We start from the raw sequence: 27,152 nt of genomic DNA, 5'->3' as shown, positions 1-27,152 counted from the left end.
GTCTTATGTGTGAAGTCTGACCTGAATATCGACGGCCTTGTTGCAGCTGGTACTCCACAACTGCTCTCTTCTGCTCACAAATCCTTTGTAACATGTGGAGGGTAGAGTACCAACGTGTGGGGACATCACACACCAGTCGGTGTGCCGGAAGCTGCAAACGCTGCTGCAACACAGCAAGGGCAGCGGAAGCTGTAGCCGACTTCCGAAAAGCGGCGTACTTTGGCGAGCAGATCTGGCAACTCGGGGTACGATTTAAGAAACCGCTGAACCACGAGGTTAAGCACATGAGCCAGGCATGGTATGCGTGTGATCTCGCCTCGCCTCAGAGCCGCCACCAGGTTACAGCCATTGTCACACACGACCATGTCTGGATGTAGGTTCAGCGGTCTCAGCCACAGATCTGCCTGCTCTTCCACAGCTGTCCACAACTCACAAGCAGTGTGAGGTTTATCACCTAAGCTTATGAGTTTCAGCTCAGCCTGTTGCTGCTTGGCTGAGGCAGTACTGCAGTGCTTCCAGCTTGTAACTGATGTGGTGATATCTGAGATGGAGGCTGAACATGAGGTGGAGGAGGAGGATGATGCGCAGGAGCTGTATACTGTGTGGGCAACTCTGACTGACATAGGGCCCGCAATCCTCGGTGTGGGGAGGATGTGTTCTGTCCCAAGGTCCGACTGGGTCCTCGGCTTCCACTATGTTTACCCAGTGTGCCGTCAGGGAGATGTACCGTCCCTGGCCACAAGCACTTGTCCACATGTCCGTTGTCAGGTGGACTCTCCCAGTAACTGCGTTGTTGAGGGCACGGCCGATGTTTTGGGACACGTGCTTGTGTAGTGCGGGGATGGCACACCGGGCAAAATAGTGTCGGCTGGGGACCGAGTACCGAGGGACGGCCACTGCCATAAGGTTGCGGAAGGATTCCGTCTCCACCAGCCTAAAAGGCAGCATTTCCAACGCAAGCAGTCGTGAAATGTGCGAATTTAGGACTGTGGCGTGTGGGGCGTTGCCTGCGAATTTGCGCTTTCATTCAAAGGTCTGGGATATGGACAATTGAACGCTGCGGTGGGACGTGGACATGGACGTTGATGATGTTTCTTGAGAAACTGCCATAACAAGTGAAGACTGAGAGGAGGGGGCATCTTTGCATGCAGTATGGACAGGGGATTGCCTTGCACGCACAACAGGTGGTTCTCTTACACGCACAACAGCGGAAGAAGCAGTGGTGACACCCGCTGACACTGGTCGTGGACCCTGGGGTTCGCCCCACAAAGTCGGGTGCTTTGCTGCCATGTGCCTGATCATGCTGGTGGTGGTCAGGCTGGTAGTTTTGTCACCCCTTCTGATGCTGGCCTGGCAGGTGGTACAAATGGCCTTTTTGGGGTTATCAGCAGAGTCTTTAAAAAAATTCCAGACTCTGGAAGACCTACCAGTTGTACTGGCAACGTCCCTCGTGTTGGTGTTATGGGGAACGGTTGCCCGCCTTCTGTCTGCGGCCAACACACTGCTTCTTCCTGCCTGTTGGGGTACTCTGCCTCCCTCCCCGTGTGCTGCTGGCCTCGCTCTGCGTGTACTCCTGCCACATTTGGTCAGTTACTAGATCATCCACCACCTCCTCCTCCTCTTCCGCACCATGGTCCTCCTCCTCACTTCGTGGCAATTGTGTCTCGTCATCGTCCACCTCTTGTGACAAATTGCCAGCGTCGCCTTCTTGTGGCCGTGGCTGTTCAAATATTTGGCCATCGCTACATGGGATCTCCTCTTCCACCACTTCAAGCGGAGCAGGCGAGGGGCCCAAATATGGAAATGGACCAGTGAACAGTTCTTCAGAGTATCCAACTGTGGGATCAGTTGCTGTCTGACAACACTCGGCATGGTGGGAGGAAGGAGCATTAGGGTGAGGAGGAGTATGCGGTCGAGACTCACGGCTACTAACACTTGACCGTGTGGAAGAGAGACCGGAGGTGGTGGTGCCCAGGTGACTGGAAGTATTATCTGCTATCCAATTAATAACCTGTTCACACTGATCAGTTGGCAATAGTGGTGTTGTTGTGTGCTTCCCTAGTAATTCAGTCAAGAACTGGGAGCGAGAAGATGTGGCTGTTGGTTGTTGCACATTTTCACCTAGGCCACAGCCCCATCCTCTGCACGCACCATCACCAGAATGTCCAGTTCCACGTCCCTTGCCACGCGCCTTGCCCATTGTAAATGAAGTAAAATAGCTTACACTCGCACAATCAATGGCAAAAGGGTAAAAAAGGAGATTAGAACCGTGGAAGAGGAAAACCACAGTTCTATTTCTCTGTCCTACACCAGAATCTTTTAAACAGATATATTTGTGTCTGAATAGTCAGCAAGACACTGAAACTGTTTTTTTTTCTGTAAAAAAGGCAAAAAGGTGGATAATACAGAGATTTGAACCGTGGAACTGCAAAACCACAGTTCTAGTTATCTGGCCGAAACCAGACTCTTTTAAACAGATATATTTGTGTCTGAACACTCACAGACACACTCAATTTTTTTGGGGGGGAGGAGGGGGGGGATACCAAAAGGTTAATAAGATGGGTATTTGTACAGTCTGACTGAGGGGAAAAAAAAAAAAGAGGATTTAGATGAAAAAAAAAAAGGATATTTCCTGGTCCCTGAGACCTGGGGCTAAGTCTAGCAATTTGAGCAGCGGCAGCACACAGGGCTGTAATGCAGTGTTTGTTGGTATAACCACTGCGTCTCCTATACAGCCTGCCTGCCTGCCTGATATCTGGGATGGATATTAGTCCTAAGAAGGACTGTTTGTTTGATTTTGCAGGCTTTAGAGACCCTACACTACCTATTTCGCAGTATAAATCTCTCCCAAGCTCAGCAGCACTCTCCCTACACTGTCTGATCCGGAGCGACTGTGTCCAAGATGGCGGCGCCCGGTTTTAAATACTCGAGGTGACGCTGTGCGGCCAGCCAATCACTGTAATGCCCACAACCAACATGGCTGCGGCGTTACAGTGACTGGCTGGCAATTTCCTGCATGTTCATTGGCTCCGTAAAGAGCGCCAAACATGCAGGGCGGAGACCCGAGCTCCCGCCTGAGTAACCCGAAAATGCTCGGTGCTCGCCGAACATCCCCAGTAGTGAGATGCTCAGGCGAGTACCGAGCAGTGTCGAGCATGCTCGCTCAACACCAGTGATTATATTCATCATTTACAGAATGTGTCTGACATGCATTTATACAGGTACATCTCTCTAAATTAGAATATCATCAAAAAGTTAATTTCAGTTCTTCAATACAAAAAGTGAAACGCATATATTATATAGAGTCATTACAAACAGAGTGATCTATTTCAAGTGTTTATTTCTGTTAATGTTGATGATTATGGCTTACAACCAATGAAAACACAAAAGTCATTATCTCAGTAAACTAAAATGATTAACAAAAAACACCTGAAAAGGCTTCTTAAGCATTTAAAAAGGTCCATTAGTCTGTTTCTGTAGGCTCCACAATCATGGGGAAGACTGCTGACTTGACAGATGTCCAGAAGGCAGTCATTGACACACTCCACAAGGTCCCAGAGTTCCAGATTTCCAATTTTCATTTGGAAATCAAGGTCCCAGAGTCTGGAGGAAGAGTGGAGAGGCACACAATCCAAGCTGCTTGAGGTCTAGTGTGAAGTTTCCACAACCAGTGATGGTTTGGGGAGCCATGTCATCTGCTGGTGTAGGTCCACTGTGTTTTATCAAGACCAAAGTCAGCGCAGCCGTCTACCAGGAAATTTTTGAGCACTTCATGCTTCCCTCTGCCGACAAGCTTTTTGGAGATGGAAATTTCATTCTCCAGCAGGACTTGGCACCTGTCCACACTGCCAAAAGTACCAATACCTGGTTTAAAAACAACAGTATCACTGTGCTTGATCGACCAGCAAACTCGCCTGACCTTAACCCCATAGATAATCTATAGGGTATTGTCAAGAGGAAGATGAGAGACACTAGACCCAACAATGCAGACGAGCTGAAGGCTGCTATCAAAGCAACCTGGGCTTCCATAACAGCTCAGCAGTGCCACAGGCTGATCGCCTCCACGCCACGCCGCGCCGCATTGATGCAGTAATTGATGCAAAAGGAGCCCTGACCAAGTATTGAGGGCATTTACTGAACATACATTTCAGTAGGACAACATTTCGGATTTTAAAAACATTTTTCAAGCTGTGGTTATAAAGTATTCTAATTTACTGAAATAATGACTTATGTGTTTTCATGGGCTGTAAGCCATGATCATCAACATTAACAGAAATAAACACTTGAAATGGATCTCTCTGTGTGTAATGACTCTATATAATATATGAGTTTCACTTTTTGTATTGAAGAACTGAAATAAATTAACTTTTTGATGATATTCTAATTTAGTGAGATGCATCTGTAGATACCACCACTCCTTCCTCTATAGTTCCACCACGCCTTCAATAAATTATACTAATCATTAGATCTAAACAAACTGGAACTGTGAGCAGCAACTAACAATGTTTTTTTAACAGGGAGAAATGCAAAGTCCTACATTCGGGCAAGGAAAATGAAAAAAGCATATACAAAATAGGAGGTATATAGCTAAGCAACAGCATGTGTGAAAAAGACTTGGGTATACTAAAAAATCTCATACTGAACATGAGTCAACTGTGTGATGCAGCAGCAAAAAACAAACAATTCTGGGTTGCATTAACAGAAGCATACATACTAGATCACATGAAGTTATTATCCCCCTCTACTCCTCTTTGGTCAGACCTCATCTGGAATACGGTGTCCAGTTCTGGACACATTTAAAAAAAAACATTGAAAAACTGACCCCTGGAGGTCCCTTCCAACTTTAACATTCTATGATTCTATACTGTATATAATTCTGTTATTCCAGTATGTGTTATGCTATATTAACCTGTTCCAAAATCTCTTGTATCCATCTGTTAATTTATTTGGAGGGTGGCATGGTGGCTCAGTGGTTAGCTTGGTTGCTTTGCAGCGCTGAAGTACTAGATTCAACTTCCAGGAAGGCCAATGTTTGCAAGGTGTTTGTATGTTCTCCCCGTGTTTGCATGGGGTTCCTCTGAGTTCTCTGATTTCCTCCCACACTGCAAAGACATACTGATAGGGAATTTTGATTGTGAGCCCCAATGGGGACAGTGATGCTGATGAGGAATTAATGGTGCAACCCAAGCTAATAAATTAAATAAATACCTGCAAAAAAGCATAACATTAAAGCGAATCTGTCACCAGTTTTTCTGCCACCTTATGTGAGCGCAACATAATGTAGGGGCAGAGACCCTGATTACAGCGATGTATCACTTACTGAGCAGTTTAGTGTAGATTTGATAAAATCACTGTTTTTTCAGCAGATTATCAATAGAGGACTAGTAATCCTGCTACTAGGTAGTCCTCCATATTCATAAACTCTGTATAACCCCTGGCTAAAACTTGGGGGGTTCCTGTGTACACTGTACATAGGTAGAAACTGCCAATCAGTGGTTTGGGCGGAGTTATATAGAGATCAGCATACAGAGAACAGATAGATTTGCAGAAGATACAATAGTGATTGTATCCAAATGACTGCAAGCAGCCCAGTAAGTGACATATCACAGCAATCAGGGTCTCAGCCTCTACATCATGCTGCTCTCAGATGGGGGAGCAAAAACCTAGTGACAGATTCCCTTTAATTGCATTCTGAATCAAAAGTTCTTAAGTTTTAAAATGTCCATATGATCCCGGTTGTTCTGTGTTCGCTGTACACCAAGTGGCATACTCACCAAATGGGAGTCCATTAATGACCTAGATTCCATTAGCATTCAGATTGGAGTCAGTGTTCCTCAACTTCAGTCCTTCAGTAGAGATGTATATGCTTGCTAATGCATCCACCTTTCCATTCAAATCTATAACAAATATGTGGGCCACTAATTAGTGAATAAGAATCAGTTAATATTTGCAAGTAGGCGTAGACAGGGCCCTCGATTCAATTTTACAGGTGGGCTCCCGACACCCTAGAATCAGGGGTGTCCAACTCATTTTCACCAAGGGCTACATCAACATTATTGTTGCCATCAAAGGGCCAATTGAAATTGTAAGGGCTTATGCACACTTCTGTGCAACACAGTACAAACATGGACTGCTATACATAGACTGGCCATGGACCATAAGAGGCCTGTCCCTGGGCAGTAGAGCTAAGAGAGCCGTTTCTGGATTGTAGAGCTTAGAGCGCTGTCTTTGTATAGTAGTGATTAAGACAGCTGTCTCTGGGTAGTAGGGCAAAAAGAGCTGTTCCTGGGTTGTAGGGCTAAAGAGCTATCCCTGGGTAGCAGGCCTAAGACAGCTGTTCCTGTGTAGTAGGGCTAAGAGCACTGTCCCTTGATAGTAGGGCTAAGAGCACTGTACCTGGATAGTAGGGCTAAGAGTGCTGTCCCGGGGTCGTAGGGCTAACATAGCTATGCCAGACCTCAGAGTCCAAGATGGACTTCTCCCTATGCTAAGTACTGGCTGCGTCTGTTCTGATTCAAAGATGGAACCACACAAAAGTGCTGGCTGACTGCATTCACTTTTTGTGCTGGCTTACTGCGATAACTGCATTTACCGTTTGATCTGGCTGACTGCGTTCACCATTTTTGCAGACAGACTGCAATCACTGTGTTAATTATTTGTGCTGGCTGATTGTCTTCACGGCGCTCACTGTGCAAGCTGACTGCAATAACTGCATCTACGATTTGTGCTGGCTCACTGCGTTCACCGTTGGTGCTGGCTGACTGCGATCACTGCATGCACAGTTTGTGGAGGCTGACTGCGATCACTATTTGTTTTCGCTAACTGTGTTCACCATTTGTGGTGGCTGACTGTGATCACTGCAATTACCGATTGTGCTGGCTGATTGCTATCACGGCATTCACTGTTTGTGCTGGCTGCAATAACTGTGTTCACAGTTTGTGCTGGTTGACTATGAGCACTGCATTCACCATTTCAGCAGGCGGATTGCTAATCACTGCATTCACCGTTTGTGCTGGCTGACTATTTTCACAGCATGCACTGTTCACTCTGACAAAGATACAGTAGCACCTACTCTCTGTGCTGCTTCTGCCCCCTCTGCTGGTTGTGTTGACATAGAACGTAGCCAGTACTTGGTAGAGGGGGTGGCGCCAGCACAAGGGGCGACTGCCATCTTAGATTTTGAGCGTTGGCACACATTTCAACACTGCTCCAACCGGCTCTCCACTTTCCCTGTATGGAGAGCTGGTCAGAGCAGTGTTATAGTGTGCCCTGACCTCGCAGACTGCATAGGTGGGCAGGACTCGGCTGCAGGCCTTGAGATTGGCACCTATGCAGCCTAGATCAACACTAGACCTGTTTGTGTTTGGTATAGATTTTATGTGGATCCTGAGCATTGCTTCCTCTGCTGAGTCCAATGAACTTGTCTGACAATGGGGTTTTTAAACCACTGTGGCAGTGTTTTAGTTGCTTTGGATTCACGGATGTTTTGATTTCTAGTAGATCTATTTCCACGAGTCCTCAGCCCCCTTTTCTGCCATAGTTGATGCAGAAACCAAGGATTGGTGCTGGCGCTCAGCCACCTTCACCATGTAACACACAGAGAAAGAGAGGAAGCTCTGCAACGGTATCATAGCGAACACTGAAGTGGAGCTGACCGGATCACAAAAAGGAAGAAACAAGATAAAAGTGGAAAGGGAGATCTGAATACCAGTGCTTATTTCATATTTGAAGTATACTAGTGAGTTACAGGGTTAGTCCCATATCCAAGATCCTATCCCAATATATAGTAAGTGTAATAATATTAGCAAATGCCTCCAATTAGAAATGTAGTATAGTTCTTCTGATAACTAAGTCGCTTTCCCCATGTGTAGGGCATGGCAGTAGCTTAGGTATCCATGGTTACGACCATATAGTGACAGTTAATTAGTTAGTTGTTAGTGGTCGTAACCATGGATACCCAAGGTCCTGCAACGCCCTGCACGTAGTGTAAACATGAGAAGAATTATACTACATTTTTAATTGGAGGTATTTGCTAATATTATTGGGATAGGATCTTGGAATACCCCTTTAATTTTTATTTGTAAAGATCAAATAACTAGTTATGTCCCCTTATAAACTTGTTGAGTAGAAATATCACATCACTGGATTATATTACATACCAAATTTTTTATTAATTACTTCAACGCTGTACTGTTGACTTTTATTGCATGTTGTGGGCGAGACCCACTACTCAGAAATTCCATTGGATTGCTGTTCACTCCATCTGATTTTATTTATTTATTTTCCTCCCTTATTTAGCACCATTTCATTCTGCAGCGCTTTACAGACATCATCATTGCTGTCCCCATTGGGGCTCACAATCTACATTCCCTATCCGTATGTCTTCGAAATGTGGGAGGAAACAGGAGAACCCAAAGGAAACCCACAAAAACACAGGGAGAACATAAAAACTCCTTGCAGATGTTGTCCTTGGTCGGATTTAAACCCAGGAGACCAGGACCCCAGTGATGCAAAGCTGCAGTGCTAACCACTGAGCCACCCTGCTGCTCATTGATTTTCTCTTTATTATTTGAGGTCAATGAATGAGACAATAATGAAATGCTGGGAAAATTATGTTGTCATCCTAATTTTCAGTTAAATTAAGGAAACATTTTATATCTGTACAATAAAAACCATACTCGTGTGAACCAAGTCATATGATGCTTGAGAAATAAATGCATTCAGATGGCACCACAACTATGAACCACCATTCCTCTGAGGTTCTAGTATGTTATTGCAATATTTCCCACTTTACTTTAAAATTCACCCACCCTCCCTCACGCTTATCACTAAAGCGCACAATAATCACAGACATAATGCTTCATTTTCCGTAGCTGCGGTATAAGGATATAATCTCTGGGACTTTTCAATGTGTTTGTAACCCTTCTTCATGCTAAGTTGAGCATTCTAATGGTTTCTATTCCCTCGAGTTGTTTTCTGAGCACAGCTGCCCACAAATAGCTGAAAAACTGCTGTGCCCTGGAAATGTAAGTAAAGCTTGTACTTAGAACAATACAATACTATGAATATTCACTGTATACTGTATCTACTATTCATTTACTGAGAAATGTCATGGACTATCTTACACATGTTGTATTCAGTGGCATGTAAAAGTTTGGGCACCCCTGGTCAAAATTACTGTTATTGTGAACAGTTAAGGAAGTTAAGATGAAATAATCTCTAAAAGGCCTAAAGTTAAAAATGACACATTTCCTTTGTATTTTAGGCAACAAAAAAAAAGAGTCATTTATTACATTTAAAAAAATTACAAAAAGTAAAATGGGCCTTAGCAAAAGTTTGGACACCCTGCAAGGTTAGTACCTAGTATGACCCCCTTTTGAAAGTGTCACAGTTTGTAAATGCTAAATCTTTCTGAAGGTCTTTTGCAGTCAAGCGAGGGTTCTGATTTGCCTCTCTTGCAATCCTACTGATATTATGCTCTCTCTGATATTTTGCTTGGTCTTCCAGACATTATCTTGACCTCCACTGTTCCTGTTAACTGCTATCTCTTAATTACATTTCAAACGGATGAAAGACAACTTAAAAACGCTTTGCTATCTTCTTATAGTCTTCTCCTGCTTTGTGGGCCTCCACCATTTGAAGTTTCAGAGTGCTAGGCAAATATGGATTTGGATTTCAATTTATCTACTGTTCATTCATTTAGCATTTTATTAATTGATAAAAATTAACTATTAATACTTTTTTAAAGCATTCTTACTTTTGCAGCATTTTTTCACACCTGCCTGAAATGTTTGCACAGTACTGAATATGTAGCGGCTCACAAGTGACATCTTTTCACTTTTCAGGTGATGTCCTTTTACTTTTCCCCAACTTTTTCCATCTTCTCTGTCATGAAGATGACTTTCCACCCAGAGTTTATAACAAAGACACATTTGACTTCACATTTACAGCACCGTACCCACCTATTCCCAACCTAAACATACTCTCCATCATGTTAACATTCCAAATTCTATACCTGTTGCTACCTCTGCTGTGCTGTGCAGTACCCTATGCAAAAATGTTGGTGTCATTGTAATGCCTTCTTTTAAAGTAAAGCAATAATTGCATTTAAGTGCCCCATAAAAAGTAATAATGCCTCATGAGTGCCACAAAAAAGTAATATTGTCCTCTAATGGTCTTCAAAAAGTAATAATGCCCCAGGAAAAAATACAATTTTGCTCACCTCAAGTCCCAGGTGAGTTTACCAACAGAGTCATCTCCTTCTCTTAGAATATCAGTGATCTGATGAATAATTCATGAGAAAACTATTTTCTTCTTAATATGTAAATGAGTTGTTAAGATCTATGGGCCGGACATAAGGAAGCAGATTCTCAGAGAGATCCATTTTAAAAGTAATAGTGTAGTAAAAGTAACTTGTAGATCAGGAGAGCAGACTGTCAGTCATAACATGTATCAAGCTGGTAACACTCCCTTTCATTAATAAGCTCTGAATGTAGATTCTCAGGGAGATCAGTGTCCGGCCCATAGATCTTAACAGCTCATTTACAAATATGTAATACAATGTGGATATCTCTGGTAATAAAAGATTGAATCACATGAATCTACTTTCTACATGCTAACATAGACGGCTTAGGAGCGTTGATTCTACTGACAGATTCCTTCTAACTATAAAGAGTTTGTTCAAATCTGCAGCGTGTCAATAATTCTTTTTTTGCAGCGTTTTTCACCCATTCAAATGAATGCACAAGTTTCCCCACCTACAAAGAATGGAGAGGTCTGTAATTTTTATTGTAGGTACACTTCAACTGTGAGAGACAGAATCTAAAAAAAAAATCCAGAAAATCACATTGTATGATTTTTACATAATTAGAGTCCATTTTATTGCATGAAATAAGTATTTCATCACCTACCAACCAGTAAGAATTCTGGCTCTCACAAACCTGTTAGTTTTTCTTTTAGAAGCCCTCCTACTCTGCACTCATTACCTGTATTAATTGCATGTTTGAACTAGTTACCTGTATAAAAGACACCTGCTCACGCAATCAATCACACTCCAACCTCTCCACCATGGCCAAGACCAAAGACCTGCCTAAGGACACCAGGGACAAAATTGTAGACCTGCACAAGGCTGGGATGGGCTACAGGACAATAGGCAAGCAGCCTTGTGAGAAGGCAACAACTGTTGGCACAATTATTAAAAAATGGAAGAAACACAAGATGACTGTCAATCTTCCTTGGTCTGGTGCTCCATGCAAGATCTCACCTTGTGGGGTAAGGATAATTCTGAGAAAGGTCAGAAATCAGCCCAGAAACTACATGGGAGGACTTGGTCAATGACCTGAAGAGAGCTGGAACCAGTGTCTCAAACATTACCTTTAGTAACACACTACACAATCATGGATTAAAATCCTGCAGGTCATGCAAAGCCCCCCTGCTCATGCCAGCACATGTCCAGGCCCGTTTGAAGTTCCCAATGACCATCTGGATGATTCAGAGGAGGCATAGGAGAAGGTCATGTGGTCAGATGAGACCAAAATAGAACTTTTTGGTATCAACTCCACTCGCCATGTTTGGAGGAAGAAGGATGAGTACAACGCCAAGAACACCGTCCCAACCGTGAAGCATGGTGAGGGGAACATCATACTTTGGGGGTGTTTTTTTGCAAAGGGGACAGGACGACAGGACCGCATTGAAGGGAGGATGGATGGGGTCATGTATCGCAAGATTTTGGCCAACCTCCTTCCCTCAGTAAGAACATTGAAGATGGGTCGTGGCTGGGTCTTCCAGCATGACAATGACACGAAACACACAGCCAGGGCAACTAAAGAGTGGCTCTGTAAGAAGCATTTCAAGGTCCTGGATAGCCAGTCTCCCCCCAATAGCAAATCTTTGGAGGGAGCTGAAACTCAATGTTGCCCAGCGACAGCCATGAAACCTGAAAGATCTGGAGAAGATCTGTATGGAGGAGTGGGCCAAAATCCCTGCTGCAGTGTGTGCAAACTTGGTCAAGAACTACAGGAAACGTCTGACCTCTGTAATTGCAAACAAAGGTTTCTGTACCAAATATTAAGTTCTGTTTTTCTATTGTATGAAATACATATTTCATTCAATAAAATGCAAATTCATTCTGTAGAAATAAAAAAATACAAAATCCAGAAAATCACATTGTAAGATTCTGTCTCTGACAGGTGAAGTGTACCTATGATACAAATTACAGACTTCTCCATTCTTTGTAGGTGGGAAAACTTGCAAAATCGGCAGTGTATCAAATACTTATTCTCCCCACTGTAGATTTTTCCTGCAGGAGGTGGCGTTTTCAGTGCAGGAAAAAAAAAAAGCTGCAAAAACTCAACATATGAACATAACTTTAATGAACTTCTATTATCAAAATCTGGACCCTCATTTGATACAACTGAAACATATATTGATATGTCTAAATATATTTTAGCACACTGTATACCTTCCAAATATGATGCTGGATAGGAAGGTACAACAATGTCTGCCTAGATTGTGCAGATAACAACAAGAACGTACCTACTCATTAGAAATTCACTGGCCCACAGATTATTTCCATAACCTATATCCGCACAACACTACAGACCTATATTCTCGATCTGACCTATTTATGGAGCTTGGATGGTAGTAGTGCACTAGCAATGAGCGAGCCACAGGCAGACTGCAGACTGGACTGTATTATCTTGTTATTAAGCAGAGCTCTGGATTAAATACCTAGAAACCCAGCCAAATATCACAGCAGCAGCCTTTTTCCAATGACAGTTCTCTGTCAGCCTACTTCTGCAGATTACAGATTTAATTAAAACAGAATCCGTGGGTCCAGCAGGACTAAACAGCTGGGGCATGGTGACTTTCACTGTCATACAGAAAATATTCTTTACCTAAATGGCAGTGCAGGTATTCTTTCTTTCTATCTGGAGTTTCTGTAAAAGGACTGAAGTCAACTTTGAATTCACATATAACTTCTGGAAAAGACACTGATATAGTTAGCACATTGCTGCCTTCTTTCATAATGAAAGAGCTGGAGAGGTAAAAGTGCAAATAAGGTCTTATCCAAAATACTACAAATACAATATATTGAATCAGGATAGGCTAACCTGATGCACTTGAGGTTTAAGCATTAAAGGGTAATTAGCTTGCTGCGAATCCACGTGTCAGACAGTATTGCAAATTTAGGAGGAAAAGGTTTGTGGAATTTTTCTGCGCTGCTGAAGACTCAAGAGAACCAGTACCAGGAAATATTGACAATGCAGTTTTTATTCGACACGTTTCGAAATATATCATACTTCTGCAGGAATAACCACATACTTACCTACAGGTATGTGGATATTCCACACAATGTACACCATAAAAACAATTCCCAAAAAACAAAGTCAGTCAGGTGTTTTTTTTCCGCAATTTCACCACACTTGAATTTTTTTTCCCCATTTTCCATTACACAATGTGGTAAAATGAATGGCATCGTTCAAAAGTACAACTCGTCTAGCAAAAAAACAAGCCCTTGGCTGTGTGGACAGAAAAATGAAAAAAAATTATGGCTCTTGGAAGAAGGAGAGAAAAAAAAACAAAAACGGAAATTAGCCATGTCAGGTAGAGGTTAGCCTGGCATGGCGGATTTATTCCCAGTGCCTCAGCTGGCCAGGTATTGCAGCTCAGCCCTCTTCTGGTAACCAGACAGCACCCTTGAATGAGTACCGCTGCTTACGAAAGAAAGCAAATTTAGGAGGAAGATGTTTGTGGAATTTTTCAGCGAGCTCACCCCGTAGACCCACTCCATACAACCACTACCGACTTGCACTGTACATATACACCACATGTAAGGGGTTAAAACTCTCAGTCATAAAGTAGTTAAAAAGGTTATTAGATGCAAACTAAACTGCAAAATAACTGATGGGAGAAATGCTGAATTTGTGAAATAACCATGTACCAGCCACATATGACAATAACATAATAACTTTCATTGTATAATAGCAGTTTGTGAAGGACTTCTTGGGGCCAGACTCATCAATAAGTTTTTGCCAGAATTCTGGCATAAAACTGCTTGAAATGTTGAAACTTTTAGTTGCATAATTTTTTTATTTTTACATTATTTTTGCACCAGTACCAGTCAAAAATGGCATAAATTACAACAGAAATGTATGGCATCCAGGGGTGGTGCACGGCAGTGTAAAGATGCTCAAAATTCATTAAAGAGTGTCTGAATTCGGCGCATCGTACTTCAGCACTCCCTTCAAGGTTGGTGTACAAAATGCCAATCTTAATAAAATCAGGCCCTTGGTGTTTTCACATTTTTGTTATGCACGTCTCCTTCGACCCATATGTGGGTGCACAACTTGCAGCTTGGTGGCCAAATGTGGGCCATCATTATTGTCCTTTATTTTCCATGTTAAGGAGTTGCACACAGTGAACCATTATTCCCGTCCCTGCTATCGGGCGGTGTTTCCATCTCTGCAATCCCCATATTTTGGCACAATAGGGATGTCCTGACTGCTAGGGATGTAGCAGGGAAAGGCGTAGATGAGATGGAGAAATGGCCATGTGTGAGTGCTGCTACATTCATTGTACTTGTGGGAGAAGCAAAGCTTTTCAGCATCTCTCATACTACAATAGAGAGTGATAAGTATGCTCTCTTCCTTTCTTGATTTCAAACGGTGCAAAAAAGGAGCTCTATCCTCCTGATAGGTGGGAGTCCTAAACATGAAACCAGCACCTATCAGATATTAAAAGGGATTAGCCAGTACTTTTAATTTTGTGTATTGGGCTAGGAACTAACAGGCAGTAGTTGCTAATTACCTACATGTTCTGCACAGGAATCATCTCTGCCAGCTCAGCCCCGTCTCATGCTGCACATAACACATCTGCATCTCTGGCTGCTGTGGGCATAAAAGGGGACAAACATATGGTGTGGCACCCATGCTCCCCTGACCTCAACCCCATTCAGAACCTCTGGAGTATCATCAAAAGGAGTGTCTATGATGGCGGGAGGCAGTTCACATCTAAGCAACAGCTCTGGGAGGGTATTCTGTCCTCATGCAAAACAATTAAAACAGAAACCATCCAAAACCTGACAAATTCAATGGACGAGAGAGTTCAGAAGCTCCTTTCGAACAAGGGGTCCTATGTGCAAATGTAACATCACCTAGAATAAAGTTTTGAGTTGAAAACTGTTTGATTTCAGTTTGTAATAACCTGCTAATGCTTATAATTTCAAAAATGACCATTTTTCTGTTCTTTATTAAAATGAAAAGGTTGAAAACTCTGCTGTGCATAATAATTTGGAACATGCACTTTGAGTGCAGTTTGAATTTTTTATTTTTTTAAAAATATACTGTTATCATAGGCAGTTTGTACAAAAAACCTTTCAATTGTACTCTAATAGTTATTTGACAGGAAAATTACAATGACTGCAATTCATATAGGTAATTTGGGAAAATCTGAGAAAATATTATTTGCATAATAATTTGGAACACAGTGTAGACCTGCTGACAATTGCAAGAAAAGCCACAAGAAACATTTGGTGTCAATGTATTTTATTGTACAAGACAAATAGGATTAATTTAAATTAATTAGATATTAAATTATTTAATTTTTATATATTTCTGAACAAAATATACAGAAAGATACAATTTGCAGAGCATTTACACCATGAACAGCATTACAGTGACAAAAGACGTGAAAATAAATGAATTAATATTCAAGTAAAGACATTTAAAAAGTTGTCATATATAGAAAAATTTATCTTCAGGCATATATGGGATTAAACAAAAATGGTGGCATACTGACCTTGTAGCGGCCCCCAGCTCTGGAGGTCTGCTCAGAGTCACCTGACTGCTGCAAACAATCACAGGCTGCAGCGGTCCTCTGACTTCTGAATAGAGCAGGCATCGCCTCCGGAGCAGACACAGACCTTCAGAGCGGCCTGCGCTGGATCCGCAGGGCCACTGGAAGGCGAGTATGCCATCAGTTTTTATTTTAAGAGCATCCATACCTAAAAGAGAACTTTTTCTATAAAATCGGACAACCCCTTTAAGTAAAAATAACATGATTATTTTATTAGAACAGCATGCAAAGCAAAGAATAAAACAAAAAAAAATCATTGCTCAACCTTATAGACAGCTCTGCAGACACTAAAAGGATAAAAAATGGCTGTACCTGGCACAAGGACAATTACCGGGATGAACCTTAGAATTGGAAGGATCTTACAAAGAGAAAAAAAAAAAATCTTACATTTTTCCTTCTGAAAATCTTTAAAAAAGACCAGCAAATATTTGGAGAATCACAACAAGAAACATCTACTTTACTGATTGGTCAGTGATGGTATAGTAAATGTAGAGTGAAACATTAAAATCACTTCAATGCACAATTGTGTAGTAATGATGGATGAAAAATGAATGGACGCCCCCTAGTTGGCCGTCGGAGATCCAAGATTTGGGGAGAGAATCAACACTTTTTTTTTTATAAAGGGCATGAATAACCAGTAGTAAACAGATTACAGTGGTTAATGTATGTCATGAGTAAACACTAAGGGCAGGTGCAGATAAGCGTATTTTCAGTCCCAGTGTGATCCAACAAAACATTGGCACTGTTATCTATGGGGCTGTGCAGATGTCTGATTTTTTTCCTCGGACAGACCCGGTCGGATGAAAAAAAAAAAAAAAAAATCAAAGTTTCGATATTCGAATTGCACTCAGCCATGCAAGTCAATGAGTCTGTGTAAACCATCCGACTGCACTCGGATGATATCTGAGTGCAGTTCGATTTCCACAGATTGACACAATCTTTCTCCATTTTCTCCTCATCTGAGAGAATCAGATCACATTATGATCATACTCTGATCAGTTTGATGAGAAGGTGATTAACATAATCGGCCAGATTCTCTCGGATGAAAAAACATAAGCTCGTGTGATTCTAGCCTAATACTAATATACTTATTGGGTGTTCTGAGCTGCTGAGACTTTGGGGTTTCTCCTGACCTATTTTTTCCATTGTATGATACCTTCAGCTCCTGCAGAATGGGACCATCCAGTAATCCCTATACAAAATTGCTAAGTTAGACACTGTACATCCATATAAATGACAGGTGCCTGAGCAAGTGCTATGAAGTATTCTCGATTACTTTGCATTTTAGGATCCAGGGTAGTATAGTTCTTAAATAGGACAATAACTGTATTTTCATAGATTCACTTTAGGGTTAAATAAAAAATTACATGAAAAAAAGACAAACCAACAGCACAGTCTAAAGTGAGCCAGCACTCTTTGGTGACTGAGCATAAAACACACAATACAGGGAAAAATTGCCATTTACAAAAATATTTACTCCCATTTCCACTCTTAGCACATGCTCCAAATACTCCATTGGCGCTCTGTAAAAGAGCTCTATGCCATTGTTTCTAAAGTAGTGATCATGCTATAGAGGAATAATTCTCATAGTAGCTATTTACAGCATGATATTCTGAGCTTAACAGAAGCCGATATCCAACTAGGTAATTGGTTATCATGGAGAACTGACAGCAGGACCAGTCATAACAGGCCCCCGAACTACTGCACCTTCAGCTTGAGAAAAGCAGAATACAATTGGCCTCTGATGCCCAGTGGGTCAAAGCATCTGCTTAAGGGGGTATTCTCAAGTTGACTCTGGAGCAGTTCAGAGCAATGAAATCTCTCTAGCTTCCTTACTTCCTGGGTTCTCGCAGGGTGGGCCCTCCTCCTTGAGTGACAGTTCTGTTGAATAGTAATATTGTAGTATTAGTAGAACTGTAAAGCCCAGCACAAGTTATATTATAACACAATCAGATCTCAGTGTTTTTTTCTGAGTCGAGTCTACACTGTTGTTATCCCTAGATTTACATCTAGAAATAACAGGGCAACAGAACAAGCACACAGCTCTGGACAGTGAGAGCATAGATTCAGAGACATGTTGTGAAAGCTGCCAGACTGGTGAATCATAAGTGTATTTCTTTAGGAGATGAGGGTAGAGAAGGGAGGTGCTCACTTCCCTTAGATGGAGTAACAAAAATCTGGTCACAGATTCCCTCTAAGGCAGAGATGTCAAACTCCAACACACAGAGGGGCAAAATAAAAACTTGGACGAAAATCATGGGCCAACCAGTATACAGTATAATGACCACACAAAGTCCTCCATACAGAATAATGGACAACCCACATAGTCCTCCGTACATAATAATGGCCCCACATAGCTTTCCATACAGTATAATGGGCCCCCATAGACCTCCATACAGAATAATGGGCCCTACATAGTCCTCCATACAGAATAATGACCCCGCATAGTCCTCCATACAGAATAATGGTCCCCACATAGTCCTCCATACAGAATAATGGGCCCCACATAGTCCTCCATACAGAATAATGACCCCGCATAGGGGTTGTGGTTCTGGTGTCGAGGGCCAAATATAACCACCGTGAGGGCCAGATTTGGCCCACGGGCCGGAGTTTGACACGTGTACTCTAGGGGCTGTAGTTCTGATTTTCAGGTTTCTTCAATAGGGGAAGTTCGAGAAACCTTCTCGTATGCAAAAAACAACAGATAAAACGGATTATAAAAACGGACACTCAGCTAAGCACTGATGAAAATGGGTCCATTTACTGCATAACAGAAAAATCACCGACGTCAGAATGAGACCTAATACAAAGCAATGTCTCCCTCCAGCCACTGACTGCTAGGGTTATTAGAAGCAGTGAGGATTTGTCTTCCTGAAGTAAAACACACATTCTGTCATTATTTTACTTAGTTTTTCTCTGTTCACCTTTTTTCAGCAGTTTTTTTGCTTACAGAAAAATTTCTGAAACAAAAACTACGTACCTGCAACCTGCTATCTTATGATTAAAACAAAACAACGAAAACTTGTAAAAGTGCACTCCCAAAAAAAAAGCTACAGAGAAGCCGCATGGTTTGCAGCGCGTTCCGTTTTTCTCTACTGGTTGCCTGCTATCATCTGACTGCAGCTCTGGCAACAGTAACTTGGGGAAAAACACTTTTTTTCTCCCCAAATGAGATTGTATGTAGGCACATTATCAAACAATTGAAAGTTTTTGTTCTGATGACATTCATGGGAGACAGGAAAAATAATGGTCCAAATGCACTTAAAGGGTTTTCTGGTTTTGGAAAATCCCTGTCCCCCCCAACTGCTTTAAAAGAAAAACAAACTGTTATATACAATCCCTCATGGGTCCAGCAAAGAGTTTCCTTCGCTGCTCCTGGTGTTTGTTATGGTCTCAAAAGCAATAGGAAAAATCCAGCAATCCCAAAGGAAAAATATTACGTTTTAAAACTACACATTTCATGAAACTTGATTAAAAACATACTGAAGGATATGAGTAAGAACCATGCTGGTTCCAAACGCGTTATCCCTTCCAGAATTTTTTATGTCCCTTTTTCCAATTTCCCTTCAGTATGTTTCTAATCGACTTTCATTAAATGTGAAGTTTTAAAATGTAATCTATTTTTTCCTTTGGGATTGCTGGATTTTTCTTATTGCTCTTGTGCCTCATCCACCCTCCTGCTGGGATTTTTTCCTTCCGTGCATCCCTACCTCGACTGAAAGATCCCAGGGCTACAATATACTTCATGAGAGCTGAGAAGTATTTTTTCTCTTTTGTATTTTCATTCTGTTATTGCCTGCAGCTCTGACGCCACATTGACAGCGCTACAATTAGTGGGCTCGGAGGCTCATGCAATCAACTTGGGCTGAGCCGTTGAGCTTTGTTATTGGCTGCAGTGCTGTCAACGTGACAACAATGCTGCAGACGATATAAGACCCCAGGAGCAGCAATGAAGACTTCGCACTGGACATGGGGAAAACGCGGAATGAACAATTTTTCCCACTGCACCTGGCGGAGAGGGTTTTCCAAAACTGAAAACCCTTTTAAGTCTTACTTCTGTTTGTTTGCGGAGTAAAGTTTAAGACCAAAGTTTATCGCCTCTTTAAATAAATTAGAAAATTATATATCTTGCTGCATTTATTGAATATTATGAGGCCTCTTGTACAGCTAAATACATTGTCCTACTGGCATATAAAGCAGCTAATGCAGCCAATTTACTAGCCAAATGCCAGCCTGGCACGGCAGCGTTCAGCAATTAAGAGCAGAGTTTTGGCTATTGGGCTACCGGGATAGGTAGACTGGCTCAGTGGATCCAGTGCTAAGGAGTTCCTATGTATCGTGTTTAGCGTTAGTCATACCAATATCGTAGTATCCTGGAGTAGAACACATGGCTACATACATACAGAGAATGAAACAATTATTAGACTCTAAGAAATGGACAAGACAGAGTTATAAATGTATAGCAGGATAGGCAAAATATTCCAGAACTGGAAATATCCATGATGTACTCTATTTACAAAACGTAATAAACCTTAATTAGAATAAATTCTGAAATAGCAATTTCATATGTAAAAATGATAGCGGCACCATACAATGAACTTATAAAATTATGTCATAAATTCTGCCGACTCTACCCAACCATTCCCTGACTGCCTGGCGCACACGTATGTCATTTACATGGCAGGTCAGCTGGCTGATGCACGGGAACACTGCAGGTTGCAGAGCAGCAAACATCTGGTCTGGCAGGATTTGGAATTGATTTAGAATAGTCAACACCATGTTGGTCCATGCCTAAAACACAAAAGCATACATATATAAGTACTGCAGAAGAAAACAGGAGCCCTTCAACTGACAGGAGGATGAACAAAATAGGTGATGATGGTTACATCGGTACAAGTCCTTGCTCTCCACTGGCCACAAGACTAAGGACAAAAGTAGGGGGAGTGGAGAGAATACCTGATAGAAGATAATAGCCAAGCTCAGCATTTTGCCATCATTGCCAGTGCCACAGACTTTGAATGGAGCAGTATGGCATGCGCGACCAGCCACTCCATTATACGGAAGACATACGGTAAGTCCCCTGTTCTGACAATCAGTGGGAGTCTCAGCAATGTAACAATTGTCTCCTTTATTACATAGGTGGTAATCTTTGAAGACCACTTTGAGGGACTAACATATATTGAGGTTGAAAACCACAAATGGTGAGACAGCTCTGCCCATGTGTGTTAGAATTAAAGGTATTTTCCTCATCTATGTGTTGTATTCGTTGAGGGCATCATCATTATAATCATGAACAGTTACTCAATATTGCTTACATCCTAAAAGGTTTCTCCTTCCATTGTGATCTATTGTCTGCCTGATAGTGTTACATTGTCATTTACTTAATTTAAATGGTCAGTATGTAATACAAAAATTACCTCTCCAGCAACTGCTATAGAAAATAATGTAGAATCCAATAGTAGAGCCTGGCCTACAATACGCAGCACTTCAATTAATGCATAAATCCAATAAAGGACAGAAGTACAGCTGCTTCAATTACCTCAACACGCGTCTCGAGTACCCCCGAAGAAGCTAAACGTGAAACACACGTTGGGGTATCCTTCTCCCACTTTGTATAGCTTTACTGTATTGATCTGTTGCGTGGCATTGCACCATATGGCTTTATTACTATGTATACATACTCTATAGTGAGTTCTTTCTATGAATATGATGCTATTGGACCTACCTAACTGACACTAGTCTTTACTTTTTTGGCTCCATAGTTGTGCTTTGTATACTGTATTATGCACACCCTTTGCTTGCAACTTTTTATATATTAAGATTATCTGGTACCTGCTTTTGTGGGATTTCTTTGCTACTTCTCCTGATTTTAAACTCCCCTTTTTTTATATACATATGAAATAAAGAGGTCATGTTTTAGAATTGAAGCAGCTGTTCTTCTGTTCTTTATTGGTTTTATATAGGAAATATGTGCAGCCACCGGCAGCTCCACCAGCTGATAACAGCGGATTGCTAATGGATTTAGCAGCCAGACCAACAGCTATTGGCTTACTATTAGCAGATTCTCATTCTGAAAAAGGGTTTTCTTCAAGCCCAACTCTAAACCCAAAGTACTTTCTCGATATCAGAAAAGTTTTTCTTGCACCCTGTTTCTGCTGTGCATTTACCACCCCTTCTTCTATATTATCAGGAACTTCCTTTCTGTGATATATCTACTTCTCCAGCTGGTTACATTCGTGTCGAGGCATGTATATAAGCTGATGTGTTATCAATGATAAAGGTTGGAAAACCCCTTCACTGCAGCATTTTCAAATTAGCAAAATGGCTCTTAAAGATGGATTACCTGTATCTGTGCTTCAGCATCCCGTGCTGAAATATTGAACGTGCTGACAGTGGATCCAGAGCGGGATCTCTTCTCCTGCCTCAGTATCTCAGGGCCAGCACTGAAAGAGTGTCTCATCTGAGTTTGGTCAACCAGATGTTGGGGTCTTTGTGGCATAGGCGATTCCTGCCCTCTGGAAGATAACATTTCAACCTTTTTGTCCAATTTTGTGTCTTTAACGAATGTCGTCAGGTTATGCTGTTGCTTTCTCTTTTTGTATTCAGTCATGAGTTTCGCTATTGTTTTATCGGTAGCTATGGTATAGATCTTGTTGCCAGCGTTCTCCCACCATTCCTTCTTTCTGCCCTGATCTCTTTTCTCTAGCTTAGGACTTTGTGGCATTGATGCAGCAAAACGTCTTGGTGGCAGATCGATAGGGTGGTCCTTATTCAGATATCGGTCATCTTCAGAGGGGGTTTCTTTTCCTGAGAGACCTCCAGTTGATGGTGTTGAGGTTTCTGACTGAAATGATGGTAGGATGAAGAAAGGGTCCCCCTTAATGCCTGGATGATCATCATTATTCTCGAGGTCTAAATGCATCTGAATGTAGTTATTACAAAGTTCCATGCACAGTTTGTGAAGCCTTTTAACCAACCAAGCCCAATCGGCATTACTGACCGGCTGAATACTCAGCGATGGGACTCGAGCCCGCCATTGTCGTTTTTCCTTCCCTCTTGGAGGGCTGACTTGAGCAGTTTCTTCGAATATGTCTTCATCCTCTGATGAGCACTGCTGGGAGGAATCTGTACTATGCTCCTCTTCTTCATAAAGTATCTTCTTCACAACATCAGCAGTTATGTTGTCTTGATTGGTCAGCAAGGCACAAATTAAAGCCTGAAAGTAGATGTTAAAGCTCATTGCCGACTGGCGATAAAGATTTGCTGCCCCGCCAATGCCAGAAACTTTCATGAGCAAGCATTTCAAGCCAGGCCGTGCATCAAATTCCCTGGCCGTCCTGTAGGAGTCCAACAAGAGGTCAAAAATAACAGCCAGGTTTTGCATTGAAATGTATCTCAGAAATCCAACCGTTTTAGCTTCGGGGGGAGGAGCAGATTTATCTTCAGTCACCGTAGGGCATTTTACAAATTCCTCCAACAGAATGTCATACAGGTTTTGCAGCAGAACTTGATGAGAAAGCAAACTGACTACAATTGTCCTAAATGGAATACTTTAAGAAAGACAGAGAAATGGCATTAGGAGAGTACAACGCGCATTAGCATTATGTGCACTAAATAATGCAGACATTATAGATCATTTACCATTCTATATGGTTTCCCACTACAATTGTATACTATTTGTAGTTAGGAAAATTGTAAGTGCAACAGCTTTACCTTATAGTTTAACCCCAAGATCTCTCAAAACACAGTATGGCTGTATAGTCAATCCAAAGACACGAAGACTGTAGTCTCCAGTGCTACATCTTTTCCCATGATTGTTAAAGGGGTTGTCTCTCTAGGACATCCCATAGTCAAACAAACACAGCATAGTGAATAGTTGATCGCCATCTGTATGGCAACTATAATATCAGATCATTACAGCTAACCATATAGGGATGGGCCGGTGTGGGAGTCACCGACACTCAGAGGCTATCTTTTCTGGCTGATAGAGGGGAAACCCCCCAGCTACAAAGTGTATATGCTTTAATAGAGTCTGTGTGAGAAAAACAGGAGAAAAGCAGTTTAAAGATAGGATTGTACAGACAAGATGCCAATACACCCACCAGTACTGGAAGAGAACAAATAGACAATACTTGGCGGGAAAGTCTAGAACTGGTGTACATAACTCAATCATGCAGAAAAACAATCTGTTTATTTTTCCTTAAAGATTTGTTAGGCAGTCTTTAATGACAGTGCTGAGAAAGATCAGCTTTGTTCTTTTGTATGACTGATACGCTCTAATAGGGTATATGGACTGTGCCCGCAACACACATTAGTAGGACTCTGAGATGTGGATGTATGGGGAAATACCTGGAGGAGCCCAGGGACAACTAACACAGCCCTTAATGTAAGGACCTGCAAAACATTCCCCATCGTGACAGCATCCTGGACAACACAGTATGGGAGAGTGGTAGAAAACTAAGTAACGTGATCAAGTGCAAATGTTATGGTTTTGGATGATACTTCTGCCATTAAACAAGTGTTTTAATTCTTTGAACATAGAGATAGAGACTTTAGTAATCTGTTACATTAAAGGAATAGTTGGTGGACTGAAAAAAGAAAAAAAAAAAAAAATTGTTCCTCCTCCTCGCACCTCCAATGAGCTGAGCCTCATTGGTCTGTACTACCGTCTCAACCCGCAGGAAATGCCTCTCAGCCAATGGCTGACTACGGCAATGACCCGCCTCAGCCAGTTATTAGCAGAGCAGCATTTCCTGTATGTTAAGGGGGACCGGGAAGCCGAGATCACTGGGGGCCAGATCGTGAGTGGTGCGGGATAGATGAAGAGGAGTATTGCTATTTTATGCCACAAGGAGATGTTTACGTTTGTATGATTGGAAAGCCCCTTAAATCTCTAACACACGGCCAACCTCTGGTTACAGTGCAATTCTAAACATACAGTTATTAATTGGAATAATTGCTCCTCCTTCTGTTACAATTTTATCTAACAGTTTGAACACTACACAAAAATTGTATTTCCATGTAACCACTACCTGACATTTCTGTTAGCCTCAATATGCAATAGCGCCAAGCAACAAAGATCTTACCCCAGCTTTCTGTTTAGTAGCACAGCGCAAGTTATAGGCAGGAAAGAAAAAGGCAGAAAGTTAGAAGCCGTACATGCAGGAATTACACCAATACACGTCACAAAAGACATCGGTCAGCAGAGAACCGCCGCCATCTATACACTGAGCTGCCATGACCGCTTGCAATGTTAGCAGGGTCTGATCACAAATATTAGCCTCGGGGGAAAGAATAGGGGTCAATTATACATTTCCAGATCACATAAAAAAAATTATATAGAATTTTCTAAGTTAAGTCCCCCATTGTCTTTCAGAAAGCATGCTTAAATAGGACTTGTCGCCAGGGCAAAAAAAGAACAGCTTTTCCTTTTATTTTATTTTTACTGCTTCCCTGAGTATTCTGCTTTTTTCCTTTTTAACATGTGTCCCAGAGATATGGCCTTTTTATTTAGTGCTGATTTTAATGGTCTCTTCCATGGAGAGTGGGGGGCGTCCTCCCAGGATTCTCTGCAGTATGACTTTAGGCTACTCCGCATTACTATCCTGTGAGAAACACCCCCATGGTAAAGACCATAAAAATTCGCACTAACTAAAAAGGCTCATACCTCTGTACTGTAAAATAAAAAGAAGAAAAATACAAAATAGAATATTCAGTGAAGTAGCGGGAACAAAATAGGAGTGAAATTGGACCACTTTTGATGTGGTGACAGGTCCTCTTTAAAAGGTGAAAAGTGCTGCAGATATTAAAAGCCTTTACAAATTACAGCATATTACAGAATTTATGAATGATACAGATTTCATTTCTTAGAATGCATCAAAATTACACCCTAGCTATTTTGTGCTGTCTGGGTAGGTTGATGGTAAACTCATATACAACCTCTGCAAGGATCAGTCCATTGACCTCCTGCTTGCTATCATAAAAAAAAGTCAGGGTGCAAAAGTGTTACACTTGTATTAAGGGATGGCCAACGGATCCATGATCTACCTTTAAGTGCATGAACAATAATAGAACAGATCAAAGCCATTCGAATATTTCTACATGTTTGGACAGTAAAAATAACCAGCTATTTAAACAACAACTAATATGAGCAAGAATATATATAAAACAAAAAATACCCTTATGGGTTCTGCATGTGACACATTTGCACATGCAAAGTAGTCAAAATAGTATCACATACAGGTGGTTCTCACAAAATTAGAATATCATCAAAAAGTTCATTTATTTCAGTTCCTCAATACAAAAAGTGAAACTCATATTATATAGAGTCATTACAAACAGAGTGATCTATTTCAAGTGTTTATTTCTGATAATGTTGATGATTATGGCTTACAGCCAATGGAAACACAAAAGTCATTATCTCAGTAAATTAGAATAATTAAAACACCTGCAAAGTCTTCCTACGCGTTTAAAATGGTCCCTTAGTCTGTTTCAGTAGGCTCCACAATCATGAGGAAGACTGCTGACTTGACAGATGCCCAGAAGGCAGTCATTGACACACTCCACAAGGAGGGTAAGCCACAAAAGGTCATTGGTAAAGAAGCTGACTGTTCACAGAGTGTTGTATCCAAGCATATTAAAGGAAAGTTGAGTGGTAGGAAAAAGTGTGGTAGGAAAGGTGCACAAGCAACCGGGATAACCACAGCCTTTAAAGGATTGTTAAGAAAAGGCCATTCAAAAATTTGGGGGAGATTCACAAGGAGTGGACTGCTGCTGGAGTCATTACTTCAAGAGCCACCACACACAGACGTATCCAGGACATGGGCTACAAGTGTCGCATTCCTTGTGTCAAGCCACTCATGACCAATAGAGAACGCCAGAAGTGTCTTACCTGGGCCAAGGAGAAAAAGACCTGGACTGTTGCTCAGTGGTCCAAGGTGGTGTTTTCAGATATGAGTAAATTTTACATTTCATTTGGAAATCAAGGTCCCAGAGTCTGGAGGAAGAGTGGAGAGGCCACAATCCAAGCTGCTTGAAGTCTAGTGTGAAGTTTCCACAATCAGTGATGGTTTGGGGAGCCATGTCATCTGCAGGTGTAGGGCCACTGTGTTTTATCAAGACCAAAGCCAGCGCAGCCGTCTACCAGGAAATTTTAGTGCACTTCATGTTTCCCTCTGCCGACAAGCTTTTTGGAGGTGGAAATTTCATTCTCCAGCAGGTCTTGGCCCCTGTCCACACTGACAAAAGTACCAATACCTGGTTTAAAAACAACAGTATCACTGTGCTTGATCGACCAG

At 41.7% G+C, this 27,152-nt stretch overlaps 1 protein-coding gene across 2 annotated transcripts in view; it reads right to left on the bottom strand.

Annotated features, from left to right (window-relative positions):
* Nucleotides 1-15,528: 15,528 nt before the first annotated feature.
* Nucleotides 15,529-27,152, bottom strand: part of ARFGEF3 (ARFGEF family member 3) — a 95,872-nt gene continuing 84,248 nt past the window's right edge. For both annotated transcript variants that reach the window (XM_073671327.1, XM_073671328.1), the window contains exons 33-34: nucleotides 22,199-23,405; nucleotides 15,529-20,646 (exon numbers count right to left, since the gene is read on the bottom strand). In XM_073671327.1, coding sequence (XP_073527428.1) covers nucleotides 20,455-20,646; nucleotides 22,199-23,405 — 1,399 coding nt within the window. In that variant the 3' untranslated portion in view covers nucleotides 15,529-20,454. The remainder of the gene's footprint in view (nucleotides 20,647-22,198; nucleotides 23,406-27,152) is intronic.

This window comes from Phyllobates terribilis, unplaced genomic scaffold, assembly GCF_046119375.1.
Source record: "Phyllobates terribilis strain yellow unplaced genomic scaffold, ASM4611937v1 Scaffold_3__8_contigs__length_932513732, whole genome shotgun sequence".
NCBI classification, from domain to species: domain Eukaryota; kingdom Metazoa; phylum Chordata; class Amphibia; order Anura; family Dendrobatidae; genus Phyllobates; species Phyllobates terribilis.
Note: the sequence above shows the minus strand (reverse complement) of the source record. Positions and strands in the feature narration are given on the sequence as shown.